Source organism: Podarcis pityusensis (assembly GCF_964106645.2).
Source record: "Podarcis pityusensis genome assembly, chromosome: 13".
NCBI lineage: Eukaryota > Metazoa > Chordata > Lepidosauria > Squamata > Lacertidae > Podarcis > Podarcis pityusensis.
Genome location: NC_138038.1, coordinates 52,465,772 through 52,482,970, shown reverse-complemented (window position 1 = coordinate 52,482,970; position 17,199 = coordinate 52,465,772). Strand labels below are relative to the sequence as shown.

General features: G+C 46.1%; 1 protein-coding gene and 2 long non-coding RNA genes across 5 annotated transcripts in view; 1 reads left to right on the top strand and 2 right to left on the bottom strand.

Moving 5' to 3' along the window:
* The window catches only part of LOC308462437, a 45,494-nt gene that overhangs the window by 6,942 nt on the left and 21,353 nt on the right, over nt 1–17,199 (bottom strand). The gene's annotated exons all lie outside the window — the stretch shown is intronic.
* The window catches only part of LOC308462325 (asialoglycoprotein receptor 1-like), a 37,767-nt gene that overhangs the window by 6,666 nt on the left and 13,902 nt on the right, over nt 1–17,199 (bottom strand). Inside the window, exons 2-7 of one of the 3 annotated variants that reach the window (XM_080979978.1) lie at nt 11,938–12,046; nt 7,032–7,136; nt 5,071–5,196; nt 3,843–3,938; nt 1,814–1,885; nt 547–639 (exon numbers count right to left, since the gene is read on the bottom strand). In XM_080979978.1, coding sequence (XP_080836104.1) covers nt 547–639; nt 1,814–1,885; nt 3,843–3,938; nt 5,071–5,196; nt 7,032–7,104 — 460 coding nt within the window. In that variant the 5' untranslated portion in view covers nt 7,105–7,136; nt 11,938–12,046. Of the gene's footprint in view, nt 1–546; nt 640–1,813; nt 1,886–3,842; nt 3,939–5,070; nt 5,197–7,031; nt 7,137–11,931; nt 12,144–17,199 lie in introns of those variants that run through there. The other 2 variants (XM_080979979.1, XM_080979980.1) reach the window with 2 other exon arrangements.
* Nucleotides 3,256–3,757, top strand: LOC308462435. Its single transcript, XR_013979160.1, has 3 exons — nt 3,256–3,275; nt 3,363–3,475; nt 3,745–3,757. It is a non-coding gene; the product is annotated as an uncharacterized lncRNA (long non-coding RNA).

Below are 17,199 nucleotides of genomic sequence, written 5' to 3'. Positions count from 1 at the left end.
AAGGGAAATGAACTCTGCTAAGTAAATGATGCTTTTGATGCTTTTGAATTCTGGTGCTGGAGGAGACTCTGGAGAGTCCCATGGACTGCAAGAAGAACAAACCTCTCCATTCTCAAGGAAATCAGCCCTGAGTGCTCACTGGAAGGACAGATCGTGAAGCTGAGGCTCCAAGACTTTGGCCACCTCCTGAGAAGAGAAGACTCCCTGGAAAAGACCCTGATGTTGGGAAAGATGGAGGGCACAAGGAGAAGGGGACGACAGAGGACGAGATGGTGGGACAGTGTTCTCGAAGAGACCAGCATGAGTCTGACCAAACTGCGGGAGGCAGTGGAAGATAGGAGTGCCTGGCGTGCTCTGGTCCAGGGGGTCACAAAGAGGCGGACACGACTAAACGACTAAACAACAAACAAGTAAAGGAACTTGCTAGTGCAAGTTAGGAATGATATGAATAAACAATATATCCTCTCCTGCCACCCTGAACATTCCCAAGTGCCTTGAACACTCAGGCACTCTGCTTTCCAGACCCCGACTCCCCGCACTCCTGACCTGTCCGGTTGTTTTTGAAGTTCTGCAAGTCGCAATTCATGCCTCTAAAACTCCTTTGCAAGGTTGTCATCTGGGACAGGAGTCGTGTCTTGGCTGGCAAAGGCGAGAAGAGAGGGAGGGGAGAGAAAGGGAGCAGCAGCTGAATGAGGAAACCGGTAAATAAAAGGAGACCCACACAAGCAGCTCCAAATTCACACTAAAGTCCGGTGCAGATGAAACCTCCCCTCTCCAATTTGGGACCGCTTGAAAAATAGCAATTGCACCAGTTCTCAGTGGACTTTTTTTTTAATTGCATCCTGTTTTGGTTTTTTTTAATTTATTTAATCATTTTTTCAATATAAACAACAACCACAAAAAACACGTACAACAAAAACCGCAATAACACTAATAACACAATTTAACATTTCAGATTTGAGTTCTGATATACCTAAGACTACACCTTTTTAAACAATATTTCCCCACCTCTCTCCTCTCCCTATTTCCCACCACCGTCCGCCTTATTGCTTAAATATTCCTTCCAGATTTCTTCATATTTATCCATTCTTAATTTGTAGCGATATGCAATTTGTTCGTATGTAACTAGTCTGTCCATATTGTCAATCCATGTGCTCAATGGGATCTTTTTGCGGCTCTTCCAATTCATCAGAACAAGTTTTTTTGCTTCTAATATGGCACAGTACATCCATTTTTTTTGACCCCTTGTAATCTCCCACGTTTCCGGTATATAATCTAGAATTAAATTCAGTTCCCCTAAATAACAATTTCTTTTTATTACTCCTGCTATATATATCTTCACCTCGCACCAAAATGATCTTATCATCGGGCAGTTAATCATCCTATGTACTAAGTTCGCATTTTTACTTCCACATCTCCAGCAGTTGTCTGCATTTGTTATTTTCTTCTGGTAAGGTTTTGCTGGAGTCCAGTGGACTCTGAATATTATGTTCTGCTGAATAAGTCTTAGTCTTAGATCCATAGAGGCTATTTCTGTTGATTTTATACTCGACTCCCATATAATATTTGTTATCTGTACCCCTAACTCTCCACTCCATTTTTGTCTATCATATTCTAAATCACATTTCTTCCTGTTGAGAAGGGTTTTATAGAGTGCAAGTGTAGAGTTTTTTGTTTTTGCTGCAGAAATTAAATCTTGTAGCAGCAAGGGTGTTTCCGATGGTGCTATAGCGTCAGGACCAAACTTCCTTTCCAACATATGTTTCAATTGGATGTATTGCCAATTGCATCCTGTTTTCCCTCCCCAACTTACCTGCTTCTGCTTCCTCCGTAAGCTTTTTCACCTTCGCCTCCAGCTGTGTGATCTTCGCGGCCGTGTCCGTCCCTGCAATGCACAAAGTGGGGTTGGGTGGCAACGTGGTCCGAGCTGGAGTCTTCTCTTGCGGCCCCCCCACCCCGCCAAAGCCTTCCCTGTCGCCTGCCTTAGCCCTTGGGGACTGATCGTGGCGCATTCAGCATCATTCTCTCCTTTTTTAAAATCATTTTTATTAAATTTTCCACTTTAACAATCCAATCAAATCACATTAAATATTCCACCTTATACATATACAGTGGTACCTCGGGTTACATACGCTTCAGGTTACAGACTCCGCTAACCCAGAAATAGTACCTCGGGTTAGGAACTTTGCTTCAGGATGAGAACGGAAATCGTGCTCCGGCGGCAGCAGGAGGCACCATAGGCTAAAGTGGTGCTTCAGGTTAAGAACAGTTTCAGGTTAAGAACGGACCTCCAGAACGAATTAAGTGCTTAACCCAAGGTACCACTGTACATATCAAATAATCTGAATATTCTGCCAAATTATAATTTTTAAAATAGGACTTCCCATGCTTCAAGTTTGGAGGGCTCTGATCATCTCAAACTTCTACTGCTTTTCATAGTCACTTCCGATGATTCCTCTAATTCTTTCTGCTGTTAACCTTCCTTCTTCACAGCCTCTGCGTTGTTCCCACAAGCGTGTTAAAACAAGCAATGATGTGTTTCTGTGTGGGTTTTATGTCTATGATTCCCCTCTATACGTTCGCAGCATCTCCTGCGTTCAGCATCATTCTCCGGCAACACTGCCATCGCCCTGAACGGGGAGCGATGAAAGGAGCGAAAAGGAGTGGGAAGCTTCTAATTAACATGGTAGGGGACCTTTGCCAAATGGGGCTTCGGTGGGAGAGAAACATTGCAGGAGGACTTGGGCTGTGGTGTAATACTGCAAGAGCCACCTTATGCCGAATTGGAGACCCTTGCTCCACCTAGCTTAGTGCTGCTGACACAGACTGGCAGCAGCGATTCTCCAATACAGGAATCACGACTCAGAGAGGCTGCAGTTGCTGCCTGCAGTTTTTAACACACACTTAAAAAACAACAACACTCAATTTTTAAAAAACCACGTCACCCAAATAACCAGGGATGCTATTCCCGGTTGTTGCTAAAAGTTTTTAATTGATTCACCTAACCAACTACAGTGGTACCTTGGTTCTGAAACGCCTTGGTACTCAAACAACTTGGAACCCAAACACTGCAAACCCGGAAGTAAGTGTTCCGGTTTGCGAACTGTTTTTCGGAAGCTGAACATGCTCTGTTTTGAGTGCCGCGCTTCCGTTTTGAGTGATATGCTGAGGTCTGTCTGTTTTTGCTATTTATTTTGTGTTTGTGTTCTTGTGGCTCTTTTTTCTTTTGTGACTGTGTGGAACCCAGTTCAGCTACTAATTGATGGATTGATTGTGTGAGTGCAGTACATTGTTTATTGCTTTCATTTTATGGATCAACCGTCTCGTTAGATAGTAAAATTCATGTTAAATTGCTGTTTTAGGGAGTGTTTTTAAAAGTCTGGAACGGATTAATCCATTTTGCATTACTTTCTATGGGAAAGCACACCTTCATTTTGGAACAGACTTCCGGAACGGATGAAGTTTGTGAACCAAGGTACCACTCTAGTGATTTTAACTGTTTACAGGGGTCTTTAACAGGCTTCCTCAACCTCAGCCCTCCAGATGTTTTTGGACTACAACTCCCATGATCCCTAGCTAGCAGGACCAGTGGTCAGGGATGCTGGGAATTGTAGTCTCCAAACATCTGGAGGGCAGAGGTTGGGGAAGCCTGGTTTTTAAGATAAGTTATAAATTCTCCCCATTCCTTATTAAAATTTTGGTCTTCCTGATTTCTGACTCTTCTGGTCCTTTTAGCCGTTTCAGCATATTATAGCCCATCAGCCTCACCTGCCATTCTTCTCTGGACGTCCCTATTTCCATCGGAGAAATGTTGGAGGGTACGCAAGGCGTCCTTTACTTACCCTTCTGCTGGAGGGAGACGATCCCGTCACCAATACTTTGATTCAGGCCCGTGAGCGTATCGCGTATTCCCGATAGCTGAGAGCTGCGTTGACTGCCTGCGGTGGAGGTAAGAATGCAATAACATAGTAAGAGGTTTGCTGGATCCAGCCAATGGTTCGTCCAGTCCAGCACCCTGTTCTCACTGTGGTCCAGCAGGTGCGGCTTAGAAGAAGCCCACAAGCTGGACATCAGCTCAGCAACACTCTGCCAACTGGCGAATTCCGGTGTTATAAGAAAAACTGCTCCTTTGTCCCTTATGGGGTCTCCAAGAGCCCATAGAGAGTCCTTATGTAGGTTCTCTATCGGTAGGAGGAAATAACAGAGGCCAGCCAGAGAATATTGAGAAGCAAAGCAGCTAGTAAGCCTGGTCTTTATTAAACTGTTGCAACAGGGTCCCCACTCCCCACATGCAGGAGGGAGGAGAGGAACCCAGAACATTCCACAGGGCAGGTGCCACTACCGAGAAGGCCCTGTGCCTGGTTCCCTGAAACCTCACTTCTCTCTGGGAGGGAACTGCCAGAAGGCCCTTGGAGCTGGACCTCAGTGTCTGGCTGAACGACGGGGGTGGAGACGCTCCTTCAGGTCTGCTGGGCCTTTGAGGCCATTTAGGGCTTTCAAGGTCAGCACCAACACTTTGAATTGTGCTCGGAAACATCCTGGGAGCCAATGGAGGTCTTTCAAGACTGGTGTTATGTGGTCTCAGCGGCCGCTCCCAGTCACCAGCCTGGCTGCCGCATTCTGGATTAGTTGTAGTTTCCGGGTCACCTTCAAAGCTAGCCCCACGTAGAGCGCATTGCAGTAGTCCAAGCGGGAGATAACTAGAGCATGCACCACTGTGGCGAGACAGTTCGCGGGCAGGGGGGGTCACCGTCAAAGGTAGCCCCACTTCAAAGGGCAGTCACAACATGTGGGGGAAGAAGAGAGGGAGGTGTAGGTGGGGCGCCCCACAGCTGCCACCCCCATATTCTCCCTTCCTGTGTCTGCATAGGACTCCAGCTGTTCACACAGACCCTTCATTGCGCTCCTCAACCTCTGCCTGAGGCCTTTTCACTGAACACGCATCCCTTCCTTGGACATCCACCCACCCCCTTGATCTTCAATATTCTCCCACTGCACCCCGCCCTTTTCTCATTATTATTTTCTTAATGTCATTCCCCCACATCATCCCTCAATCCTTGAAGCACTCACCTTTGGCGCCAAAGACAATGATTGCGATGGTGAGGATGGCACTGACTCCCAGCAGGATCAGGACCAGGCGACGGCTGGGGCAGATTCGTTGCCTCCATGATAGTCCCGGGGAGCGTTTCTGGGAAGCTGAGGAGAAGGTATATCGGTCAGGAATCCACCCTCAACTTCAGCTTGCGTTTTAGATCTTCTCCAGTAATTTATCTCTCAACGTTGCTTGACACTTCTGACACCACTTGGCTGCAACGCTGTGATGTTTATGAGCATTCCTAGCAACCAGGCAGCAAAAACAGTCAGGATGTTTGCAGGCCAGCTTCTTTGAGGGAAGGGGAAATTGTCACCCGGGGGGAAATGGTTTCACAGAAGCCCTAAAGGAAAGGAGGAGTTTTGTAGGGAAGGTCAGGGAGTGAGCAGAGTTCATAGATGGAGGGGAAGCTCAGAAAGAGGGTGACTGAAGGAAGGGTGGAAAGCAGGCCAACGTTTGAGAGGAAGAGGAGGTAGAGAAGTGACAGGGATCAGAGACAGAAAGATTATGAGACAGGGGAAAGTGTGGGCTGAATTTGCCATACTGATTTGTTGATTTACAATTCCTAGTACGGTATGGTCCGAAGTAGCCCATAATTACATGGCCACAGAGCTATTCCCGTAGGCTCTTTAGGAATGCGGAGACATGACTTTGCCACAATAAGCTGGAAGTGGACTTAAAACATATCGCACATTTTATCCAGCAGCGTTTTTCCACAACTCTTTGAAATGTTTCCTCCCCAGTAATTACAAGGTCCCCTGTAATCTTAATTATCGGCTTTCTCCTTACAGCTTCTGCCTCTTTTACTGCTGACTAATCACATGACAAGTCATGACTAATTTCCCAGTGTCACTGAGCAGGAAGCACTAAAAGGCAGAGCAGGTGCAGAGGGAGGAAGGAAGGAAGGAAGGAAGGAAGGAAGGAAGGAAGGAAGGAAGGAATATTTTAACTGAAGGCACAGTAGCCCCAAGGAACCCCAATCCCAATCCCAGAGAAAAGGACTAGTGGAAAGTCAACCTAAGTTTTATGGAGTTACAATAGGAGTTAGATCTGACCGTATGGTGTGCTTATTTCTTGGAAGGAATCAATCTCGAATTAGTCCTTGCTCTTTTGGAAAAGTGGACACTAGTCAACATAGCATTGCTAACTGTCACGATCCTGATCCATCTCGCGAGGACCCCATTAGTACAGTGGTACCTCAGGTTACAGACGCTTCAGGTTACATACGCTTCAGGTTACAGACTCCGCTAACCCAGAAATAGTACCACAGGTTAAGAACTTTGCTTCAGAATGAAAACAGAAATCGGGCTGTGGCGGTGTGGCGGCAGCAGAAGGCCCCATTAGCTAAAGTGGTGCTTCAGGTTAAGAACAGTTTCAGGTTAAGAACAGACCTCCGGAACGAATTAAGTTCTTAACCCGAGGTACCACTGTATTGTCTTGCAGCAGGTCGAACAAGGTATATAAAACAGGTAAAGGACCCCTGGACGGTTAGGTCCAGTCAAAGGCAACTATTGGGTTGCGGCGGTCATCTCGCTTTCAGGCCGAGGAAACCGGCGTTTGTCCTCAGACAGCTTCCCAGGTCATTTGGCCAGCAGGACTAAACTGCTTCTGGCGCAACGGAACACAGTGATAGAAACCAGAGCGCACGGAAACACCATTTACCTTCCCGCCGGAGCGGTACCTATTTATCTACTTGCACTGGTGTGCTTTTGAACTGCTAGGTTGGCAGGAGCTGGGACAGAGCAACGGGAGTTCGCCCCGTCGCGGGGATTCGAACCACCGACCTTCTGATCAGCAAGCCCAAGAGACCTGGGTCCCTTCCACCTCTACAATTCTACGATTCTTCGCAAGCATGCCAGAAGGAGACTTCTTACGAGCCTTTACCTACGCGGACCTCGTTCCCCACACATCTTTTCGAAGTCCCGTCTGGACTACACACCTTTTCGGAGCTGTATTTCGTCGTCGTCATCCTCCACCTCCACAGCTGTGAGATCTCGGTAGTCCTGACTCATCGTGACTCTGGCTCCAGAACGAGACCAGGCTCCTGGAAAGACACGGAACAGTGATGCCTGCATGTCAGAATCAGGCGAGGAGGCAGAACACGGTGCTAAAGGATTGGTTAAGCTAGGCTTCTCAACCTGGTGACCTCCAGCTCAGTTGTTGTGAATTACAGCTCTCATCGAACCTTGCATGGAGGGAAGGAGCTTTTAACTGAAGGCACAGTAGCCCCACAAAAGGTAGATAGATAGATAGATAGATAGATAGATAGATAGATAGACAGATGATAGATGATAGATGATAGATAGAAAGATTTCAATCACACTTTCCCAGTCCACACTGCACAAGACACTTGGACCAGGGGTCAGCAAACTTTTTCAGCAGGGGGCCAGTCCGCTCTCCCTCAGACCTTGTGAGGGGCTGGACTATATTTTGAAAAAAATAAAAAAGAACACATTCCTATGCCCCACAAATAACCCAGAGATGCATTTTAAATAACAGGACACATACTACTCATGTAAAAACACGCTGATTCCCGGAGCGTCCGGAGGCCGGATTTAGAAGGTGATTGGGCCGGATCCGGCCCCCGGGCCTTACTTTGCCTATCCATGACTTAGAGGTACCAGGCTGATAAAGCCTGAATTAAACACACATTAATGTCTGATGCTGTATTGTTTTTAATATTCAGTTGGAAGCCACCCAGAGTGGCTGGGGAAACCCAGCCAGATGGGCGGGGTATAAATAATAAATTATTATTATTATTATTATTATTATTATTATTGAGGATCTTTCCAATGAGACACAGGAGACAAAGGGGAGAGGAAATCCAAAAAAATTATTGGTTTGCACAAAGCAACTGATTCAGTGTGGGACGTTTCCCAAAAGATGAACCATGAGATGTTATCCACCTGGACTTTTTACAGGGGTTTTTTCAGACAAAGAATTCGTATAAAGTCCCCCCCAAAAAAACAACTCCAGACTTCTTCAGAGGGTGGCTTGCAAAAATACTCATTGGCTACAATGACAGCATTTTGAGAGCCCCTCGCTTCTAAAGTTCTGAGGACTACCTAGACGCAAGCCCAGTGCCGGATTTACATATAAGCTAAACAAGCTATAGCTTAGGGCCCCACTCTCTTGGGGGCCCCAAAAAAATTAAAGGGGAAAAACTGAATGTACATTTCCAAAGAAGGCTGATCACCGAGGAACTGATGCTTTTGAATTCTGGTGCTGGAGGAGACTCTTGAGAGTCCCATGGACTGCAAGAAGATCAAACCTCTCCATTCGGAAGGAAATCAGCCCTGAGTACTCACTGGAAGGACAGATCCTGAAGCTGAGGCTCCAAGACTTTGGCCACCTCATGAGAAGAGAAGACTCCCTGGAAAAGACCCTGATGTTGGGAAAGATGGAGGGCACAAGGAGAAGGGAACGACAGAGGACGAGATGGTTGGACAGTGTTCTCGAAGCGACCAGCATGAGTTTGACCAAACTGTGGGAGGCAGTGGAAGACAGGAGTGCCTGGCGTGCTCTGGTCCAGGGGGCCACGAAGAGGCGGACACGACTAAACGACTCAACAACAACAACATTTTCAAAATATAAGATAAAAAACAAATTAAATAAAACCTACCTACAGCAACAGTGCTTTGTGTTGTGTAGGCTCCTAGGGTGTAAGTGATGGGCCCCGCCTGCTCGCCTGCTCCCTAAAATATCCCTGGTTTGCTCCTTTCTATATATAGGGTGCCTACATTCTGCATGGACTGATTGCAGGGCAACATGGGCAAATGGCTTGAGATACCTATGAGGTCCATAAATGACCATAGGGCATATATTCAACGCAAAAAACAGAGACAATTTGTTGTTGATGAAGGACAGCTGGACATAGAAAGGGCCCCGTTACCTTCAGTAGCTTTGGGCCTCATCAAACCTAAATCCGGCCCTGTACAAGCCTACATGGGGAAAGGGAGAATTGTAGCCTCAGATTTATGCCTACACAGATAACAAGTCTACGTAAGGGAGTCGCCCTTGGGAAGCTGGCACAGCCGGACTCACGGCCAGACGCCCATAAGTTGTCTACTTCAGAAATTCACTCGCCCCCAAAATGCCATTCTCCTCTGGTGTCTGGGCTGTGTGTCTTTTGTGAATAACAGCAAACTATTACAAACCAAGGATTTCAACAGAACTCCAATGTCTCATTCAGTGGGGGCTTTTACAGACCCCAGACCCCCAGTGCCTCAGTTGGATTCCCTGTAAGGGAGATCTCTGACACATGACCCAAGAGGGTGGGACTCCTGGAACCAGTGGATCCAAGTCCCGAGAAAGGTAAAGGGACCCCTGACCATTAGGTCCAGTCGCGAATGACTCTGGGGTTGAGGCGCTCATCTCGCTTTACTGGTCGAGGGAGCCGGCGTACAGCTTCCAGGTCATGTGGTCAGCATGACTAAGCCGCTTCTGGCGAACCAGAGCAGCGCACGGAAACGCCGTTTACCTTCCCGTCGGAGTGGTACCTATTTATCTACTTGCACTTTGATGTGCTTTCAAACTGCTAGGTTGGCAGGAGCAGGGACCGAGCAACGGGAGCTGACCCCATCACGGGGATTCGAACCGCTGACCTTCTGATCAGCAAGCCCTAGGCTCTGTGGTTTAACCCACAGTGCCACCCGTGTCCCACTCTGAACATACAGTAGGCAGGAGTAAATCCCATAAACATTTCCGCCCGATGATTATGATGATTAAAATCTGTTATCTGTCCTTCCGCAGCAAGTCACAGGACTCAAGAAGGCCTCCATTTGCTGATCTCAACACTAGGGGGGGTCTGTCAGAAAAGAGGCAGCCTCTCTGATTTTATTCCTTTCCGACATCAAACATGTAGTGCAGGAGGAAGACCTGCAAAATCCCCAGGGCCCCTACCTGTTCCTTCTTTACCTTCCCCCCCGGAGCGGTACCTATTTATCTACTTGCACTTCGTGCTTTCGAATTGCTAGGTTGGCAGGAGCAGGGACCAAGCAACGGGAGCTCACCCCATCGTGGGGGTTCGAACAGCCGACCTTCTGATCGGCAAGTCCTAGGCTCTGTGGTTTAACCCACAGCGCCACCCGCATCCCTAGACCCTGACAAAACTTCAGGGAGAGCTTTCTGACGGTAAGAGCTGTCCAGCAGTGGAACGGACTCCCTCCAGAGGCGGGTTGAGCTGGATGACCCTCAGGGTCCCCATTCCGACCCCACAGCTTGTTCTCCGACCACGGAAGGCGGTGGTCAGCAGAGCCTCAGACGGCTGTCTGTCAGGGACTCTCCAGCTGCAATTCCTGTGTTGTGGGGGGCGGGGTTAGACTAGATGACCCTGGGACCCCCTTCCAACTCTACCATTCTAGGATTCCATGACTTCAAAATGCAGCGAGAAGCCCGCTGGGAGAAGATTTATAATGAATTGGAAAAAATGTTGAAATATACATTTATTAAGAAACCAGAAGCCTTTCTTCTTGGAATAACAGGTTTGGAATTGCCCAAGAAAGATGTCAGATTGTTTTTGTATGCCACAATTGCAGCTAGAATTTTGTTAGCCAAGAATTGGAAAACACAAGAAGTCCCAACAATGGAGGAATAGCAGATAAAGATGATGGACTTTTCGGAGCTAGCCGACCTGACGGGAAGAGTCTGCGACCAGAAGGAGGAGGAGTACCAGGAGGAATGGAGGAAATTCAAAGACTATGTACCGTATTTTTCGCTCTATAAGATGCACCAGACCATAAGACGCACCTAGTTTTTGGAGGAGGAAAACAAGAAAAAAAATATTCTGAATCTCAGAAGCCAGAACAGCAAGAGGGATCGCTGCGCAGTGAAAGCAGCAATCCCTCTTGCTGTTCTGGCTTCTGGGATAGCTGCGCAGCCTGCATTCGCTCCATAAGACGCACACACATTTCCCCTTACTTTTTAGGAGGGAAAAAGTGAGTCTTATAGAGCAAAAAATACGGTAGTTAAATATGCTAAGATAATTTAAATAGAAATACTTGCAAACTCTAGATAGGCTTAGGATTTAAATATGTGATGTTATAGAATAACATGTTTAAATTTTAATTGAAGAGAAAGAAAGACGTTAATTGATTACCGGTAAGTAAATTTTATGAGAAATTTGTTTTGGAAAACCGTTATAATGATATATATTAAAACTCACCCAGGGGGATTCGAGGTAGTAATATAACAATGTTATTAAGAGTGGAATAATTAACAATATAAAAAATTAGAAATCACTTGAAAGAAACAAATAGGCCTAGGATTAAACTAAGTTATAATTAAATAAATGGGATTTAGAATGTTAAGAAAAGTGAGTAAGATGGACTATAATTGGAAATTGTTTTAGTTTAATAATGATATTGGAACGCTGTTACTTTTAACTACAAGGAAACTCAGAAGGGAGGGACTTGAGGAAGTCAACCAAGATCTTTAAAAGGTTGGATTTGTGAAGAATTAAGTTTGTTGTTATTATCTGTTTATTGTTCCTTTCCCCCCTGTTTTTGTGTATCGTTCTGCTTTGTGGCTTGTGTTATCATTGTGGAAAATCTAATAATTTTTTTTTAAAAAATAGTGGAATAATTACAGTTAGGATTTATGTTTGTTTGTTTATAAATTTTGGAAAATCAATTAAAAAATTGAAAAGAGAAGCCGGGTCCGGTGAGCAGGGACCCGGCCGCCTGCCCTGAAACCCTGTCATCAAAATGGCACCTTTGTCCTTCTCGCCACGAGAATGCCACCCAGCCAAATTCCAATTCCTGGGTGGGTGATACCAGGCAGCCCTTTTCCCAGCAAGCAGCCCCAAACCCAAACTGGGATTAGGATTCCCCCAGTCCTACCTTTACCTTTTTCCTGGTCTCCCGGGGGTGGGGGGAGGGTGTTCAGGGGCGCCTGACGTCTCCCAATCTGGCCTGGCGCTGGCTGGTGATCTTTGCCCTGTCAACACGCCGCCTTCTGCAGGGAACGGTCAAATCTGAGAGCTTTCCAAAATCACAGAGCAGTGCCAGCAGCATCACGGGGGCACCCAGTTTCCGGGGTTTGCCCCCTCCCTCCCTGATAGCCAACTTTACCCTCTGGCTTCCTTTTAAAAGTGGAAGTTTAGCCAACAGAGGAGGACCAGGGAGAGAACAAAACGTACCGAGTTAAACCCATTTCCCCACCCACAAAGATACAAAAATGAGGAAATGTTTTATTATAGATTATATATATATATATATATATATACACACACACACACACACACACACACACACACACACATAAACACACACACACACAAATACAGTGGTACCTCGGGTTACATACACCAGGTTACACACTCCGCTGACCCAGAAATAGTGCTTCAGGTTAAGAACTTTGCTTCAGGATAAGAACAGAAATCGTGCTCTGGCAGCGCGGCGGCAGCAGGAGGCCCCATTAGCTAAAGTGGTGCTTCAGGTTAAGAACAGTTTCAGGTTAAGAACGGACCTCCAGAACAAATTAAGTACTTAACCCGAGGTACCACTGTATTTGGAATAGGTTTTATTAAAGTTTTTTTTAAAAAAATCTTTGATAAAAAGATCTTGGATTTTTTTTTTATTCAAAATTAAAACAAGACATATTATCCAAAAACATATCATCCTTGTTTCCCCCCCCCCATATTGTCGTACGTTGTTTTTAAATTGTACAATGCTTTTAAATTTATTGTTGTACATTGTTTTGATTGATTGTTTTCCTTCTGTGACAGTACCCCCAAGTGTGTTTGATAAGCTGGTCTCCAACCGTAATAAATTATCTATCTCATCTAAATAGAAACACAAACTAAAAGGAAGAAAATAAAGGGGAAAGGAAAAAAAGAGAGAGAATTTCCAAATCTTCGTTTGTCAGCTATACATCGAAAATTGTTCAAAACATCCGTTCCAAGATAGCACCCGTTTTCTATAAACCAATACTTCCTTCAGTTCTTAAACCCAGATATCATAATTTTTGTTTTATTTTTCTCTCAAAAAGTCTACAAGGAGTTTCCAGTCTTTAGTAAATATTGACAATGGTTTTTCTCTGATTAAACACCTCAGCTAAGACCAATCATTTTAACAATAATTCCTCCATGGTGGGTAATGGTGAATCGTTCGATCTTTGTGCATATAAAAGCCCCGCCGCTGTGCTCATGTATTGAAATAATGTTCTATAGTCTTTTTCCAATTACATATCCATTATTCCTAACAGGAAAAGTCTTGGCTTCAACTGAATGCTAAGCTTTAAAATCGTCTGCATTGGTGTATGTATTTGTATCCAAGATCTCTTAGCTTTTTTGCAAGTCTACCAAGCATGATAAAACATCTCTTCCTATTTTTCACACTTCCAGCAAACATTTGGAACATTCTTGATAATTTCGCCAGAGTTGGGTACCATGGATACACTGTTTTATTTTAAAAGTTATTTAAGATCACAACACAATGTGAATTTTAACCCTGTAATCCATCTGCAATTTCTTTGCCCATTTAATCAAATTCCCACATGAAAGACATTTGGAGAACTGCCGGATGAATTATTTAGTTTGTGTGTGTTATTAAATTTTCTGTTTTACAGTTTAAAATACTCATTTCACATCCTTAAGATATCAATGACTTCCCATCTTCTCTTTCCATGGATAAATTTAAATATCACAAATCCCTGCATATTTTACAAAAACTATACCATTCAGTATTTCACTACAGTCGTACCTCGGAAGTAGAATGGAATCCGTTCCGGAAGTCAGTTCGACTTCCAAAACGTTCGAAAACCAAGGCACGGCTTCTGATTGGCTGCAGGAAGTTCCTGCTGCCAATTGGAAGCTGCGGAATCCGTGTCAGACGTTCGGGTTCCAAAGAACGTTCGCAAACTGGAACAATCACTTCCGGGTTTGCGGCACTCGGGAGCCAAAACGTTAGAGTCACAAGGTGCTTGGGATCCAAGTTGCACCTATCAAAACTTGTTTACACTGTTGAATTTATCAGAATGCTGCCAGAGTTTTCACTGGATGAATTATTTGCGTTTCTCCCTATTTATCTGTTATTTATTTAACGTACTTCTTTACCACTTAAGGCAGTCTCTAAGTGTTTTAACAAGTGGGCTTGGGGTAAAAGGACATAAGAACATAACGAGATGGTGGGACAGTGTTCTCGAAGCTACCAGCATGAGTTTGACCAAACTGTGGGAGGCAGTGGAAGACAGGAGTGCCTGGCATGCTCTGGTCCAGGGGGTCACGAAGAGTCAGACACGACTAAACGACTAAACAACAACAACAAATCCTTGAACTCTGATCATTCTTGCCTAGATAGGGGCTAGAGATGCACGCTTGAGTGTGTGTAGAAGCCAACCTACTGTACAAAGGTAAAAATAAATAAAAGTTGCTTCACCCACTTTGGCTCCTGGCTCCACCAATCCTGTCACCCCACGGGCTGAGAAACCTTACCCACCCCTGCTCTACAGCAAGGACAGGGGACTTGTGGCCCTCCAGATGTTGCTGGACTGCAACTCCCAACATTTCCTGAGCGTTGACCATGCTGTCGGGGGCTGATGGGAGCTGGAGTCCAGCAATATCCAGAGGACCACAGGTTTTTCAACAATAATTTCTGATGCAGAGTAATGGTGTCTCCCAACTACTTAAGCTACAATGCTTGCTGTTGGGGGAATGGAATTCTGCTCCTTCTCCCAGACGGCCTTGTACTGAAGTGTGTGGTACGTACAGGACACCAAACCAGTACAGCCACGCATTGGCCAGTGTCCATAATGTCACTGGTAAAGAGAAGCATAACTTTTCTTCTCTGCTGGGGAAGGGTGCTAGCTCAGTGGTAGAGCACTTGCCTTGTATGCAGAAAGTCTCGCATCCGATCTGTGACTGCCTCTCTAGATAGGACTGGGAGAGATCCTGAAATCTTGGATAGCCATTGCTGCCAGTCAGTCTCAACAATATTGAGGTAGAAGAACCCCATTATCTGATTTGATACAAGGCAGCATCCTATGTTCCCACATAAGTTGTTAAAAAGAATTACAGTGGTACCTCGGGTTACATACGCTTCACGTTACAGACTCTGCTAACCCAGAAATAGTGCTTCAGGTTAAGAACTTTGCTTCAGAATAAGAACAGAAATCATGCTCCGGTGGCGCGGCAGCAGCAGGAGGCCCCATTAGCTAAAGTGGTGCTTCAGGTTAAGAACAGTTTCAGGTTAATGACGGACCTCTGGAACGAATTAAGTACTTAACCCAAGGTACCACTGTAATAGCTTGCTCCATCAGGCCAACGACCCATCTAGTCTAGCGTCCTGTCCTTGCGGAGGCCAACCAGACATCCATTATGGGAAAGAGGCTGGATCTGACCCCCAGAGCCACTCTCAGCTCCTGCAATTTCCAGCAGCTGATTTAGAAGCATCGCATCCTCCAACCGTGGAGGCAGACCAGAACCATCATGGCTAGTTGCTGTCAATAGCCTTCCTTTCCATGAATTTGTCCAGCCCTCTTTTAAAACATTAAAAGCTTCCCTAAACAGGGCTACCTTCAGATGTCTTCTAAAAGTGAAGTAGTTGTTTATTTCCTTGACATCTGATGGGAGGGCATTCCACAGAACAGGCGCCACCACCGAGAAGGCCCTCTGCCTGGTTCCCTGTAACCTCACTTCTCGCAGGGAGGGAACTGCCAGGAGGCCCTCGGAGCTGGACCTCAGTGTCTGGGCAGAACGATGGGGGTGGAGACGCTCCTTCAGGTCTACTGGGCCTTTGAGGCCGTTTAGGGCTTTCAAGGTCAGCACTAACACTTTGAATTCTGCTCGGAAACGTACTGGGAGCCAATGCAGATCTCTCAGGTCCGGTGATATGTGGTCTCGGTGGCCACTCCCAGTCCTCAGTCTGGCTGCCGTATTCTGGATTAGTTGCAGTTTCCGGGTCACCTTCAAAGGTAGCCCCACATAGAGCGCATGGCAGTAGTCCAAGCGGGAGATAACCAGAGCATGCACCACTCTGGCCAGACAGACAGCGGGCAGGGAGGGTCTCATCCTGCGTACCAGATGGAGCTGGTAGACAGGCCGCCCTGGACACAGAACTGACCTGCGCCTCCATGGACAGCGGTGAGTCCAGAATGACTCCCAGGCTGCGCACCTGGTCCTTTGGGGGCACAGTTGCCCCATACAGGACCAGGGAGTCCCCCACACCTGGCAAGAGGGGGAGAAGAGAATGTTCCTGTGCCCACTTCCTCCAACCAGGCTCAGCTTCATAAACTCCCATCCCCTTTTCCCCAAACCCTGTGACCTCAGCAGTGGAACAAGCTGGAAGTGGAATTATTTATGCCACATTTTATCTGGCAATGTTTCTCCATGTGGCCAAGAAGCTTTGTTCCAGCTTCCTCTTTTGCGCTGAGCTGGTAGGGGAAAGCTGCTGACGGAGACACGTTTGGGGTTTGTCATTTCCCTAGAATTCAGGGGCGCACCTACAGAAGTCATTCTAGGTCATGTAGGACAGCCGGGTCATGATTCACAACAACACAGAATTAACTTATGAGGTTCATTCCTGCAAGACGTGACTGTGGCTTGGGGAGTAATGGTGCATTTTGTATAGCGTGCGCACGCTCAGAGGATGACCTCCAAACCATCCTAAATATCTTCTCAGAAGCTTACAGAAAGCTTGGCCTATTGCTCAACATCCAAAAAACCAAAGTGCTGCACCAACAAGCAGAAAACAACCCCTCTGCAGCGCCACAAATCCAACTCAATGGTGTAACGTTGGAAAATGTAAATCGCTTCTCCTACCGGGGCAGTTATCTTTCCACAAGGGCCGACACTGATGCCGAAATCCAGCATCGCCTGAGCTCTGCGAGTGCGGCTTTTTCCCAATTGAAGTGCAATGTGTTTGAGAACTGGGACCTTCGCAGGGAAACCAAAATGCTCGTTTACAAAGCTGTTGTACTGGCAACCTTACTGTCTGCTTGTGAAACATGGACCACTTATAAACGCCATCTCCAACTCCTCGAAAGATTCCATCAAAGGAGTCTCCGGAAATTTTTACACATCGCTTGGGAAGACAGGCGAACTAATGCCAGGGGACTGGAAGAAGCAAAATTCAACAGTGTTGAAGCAATGATTCTTCAACAACAACTTT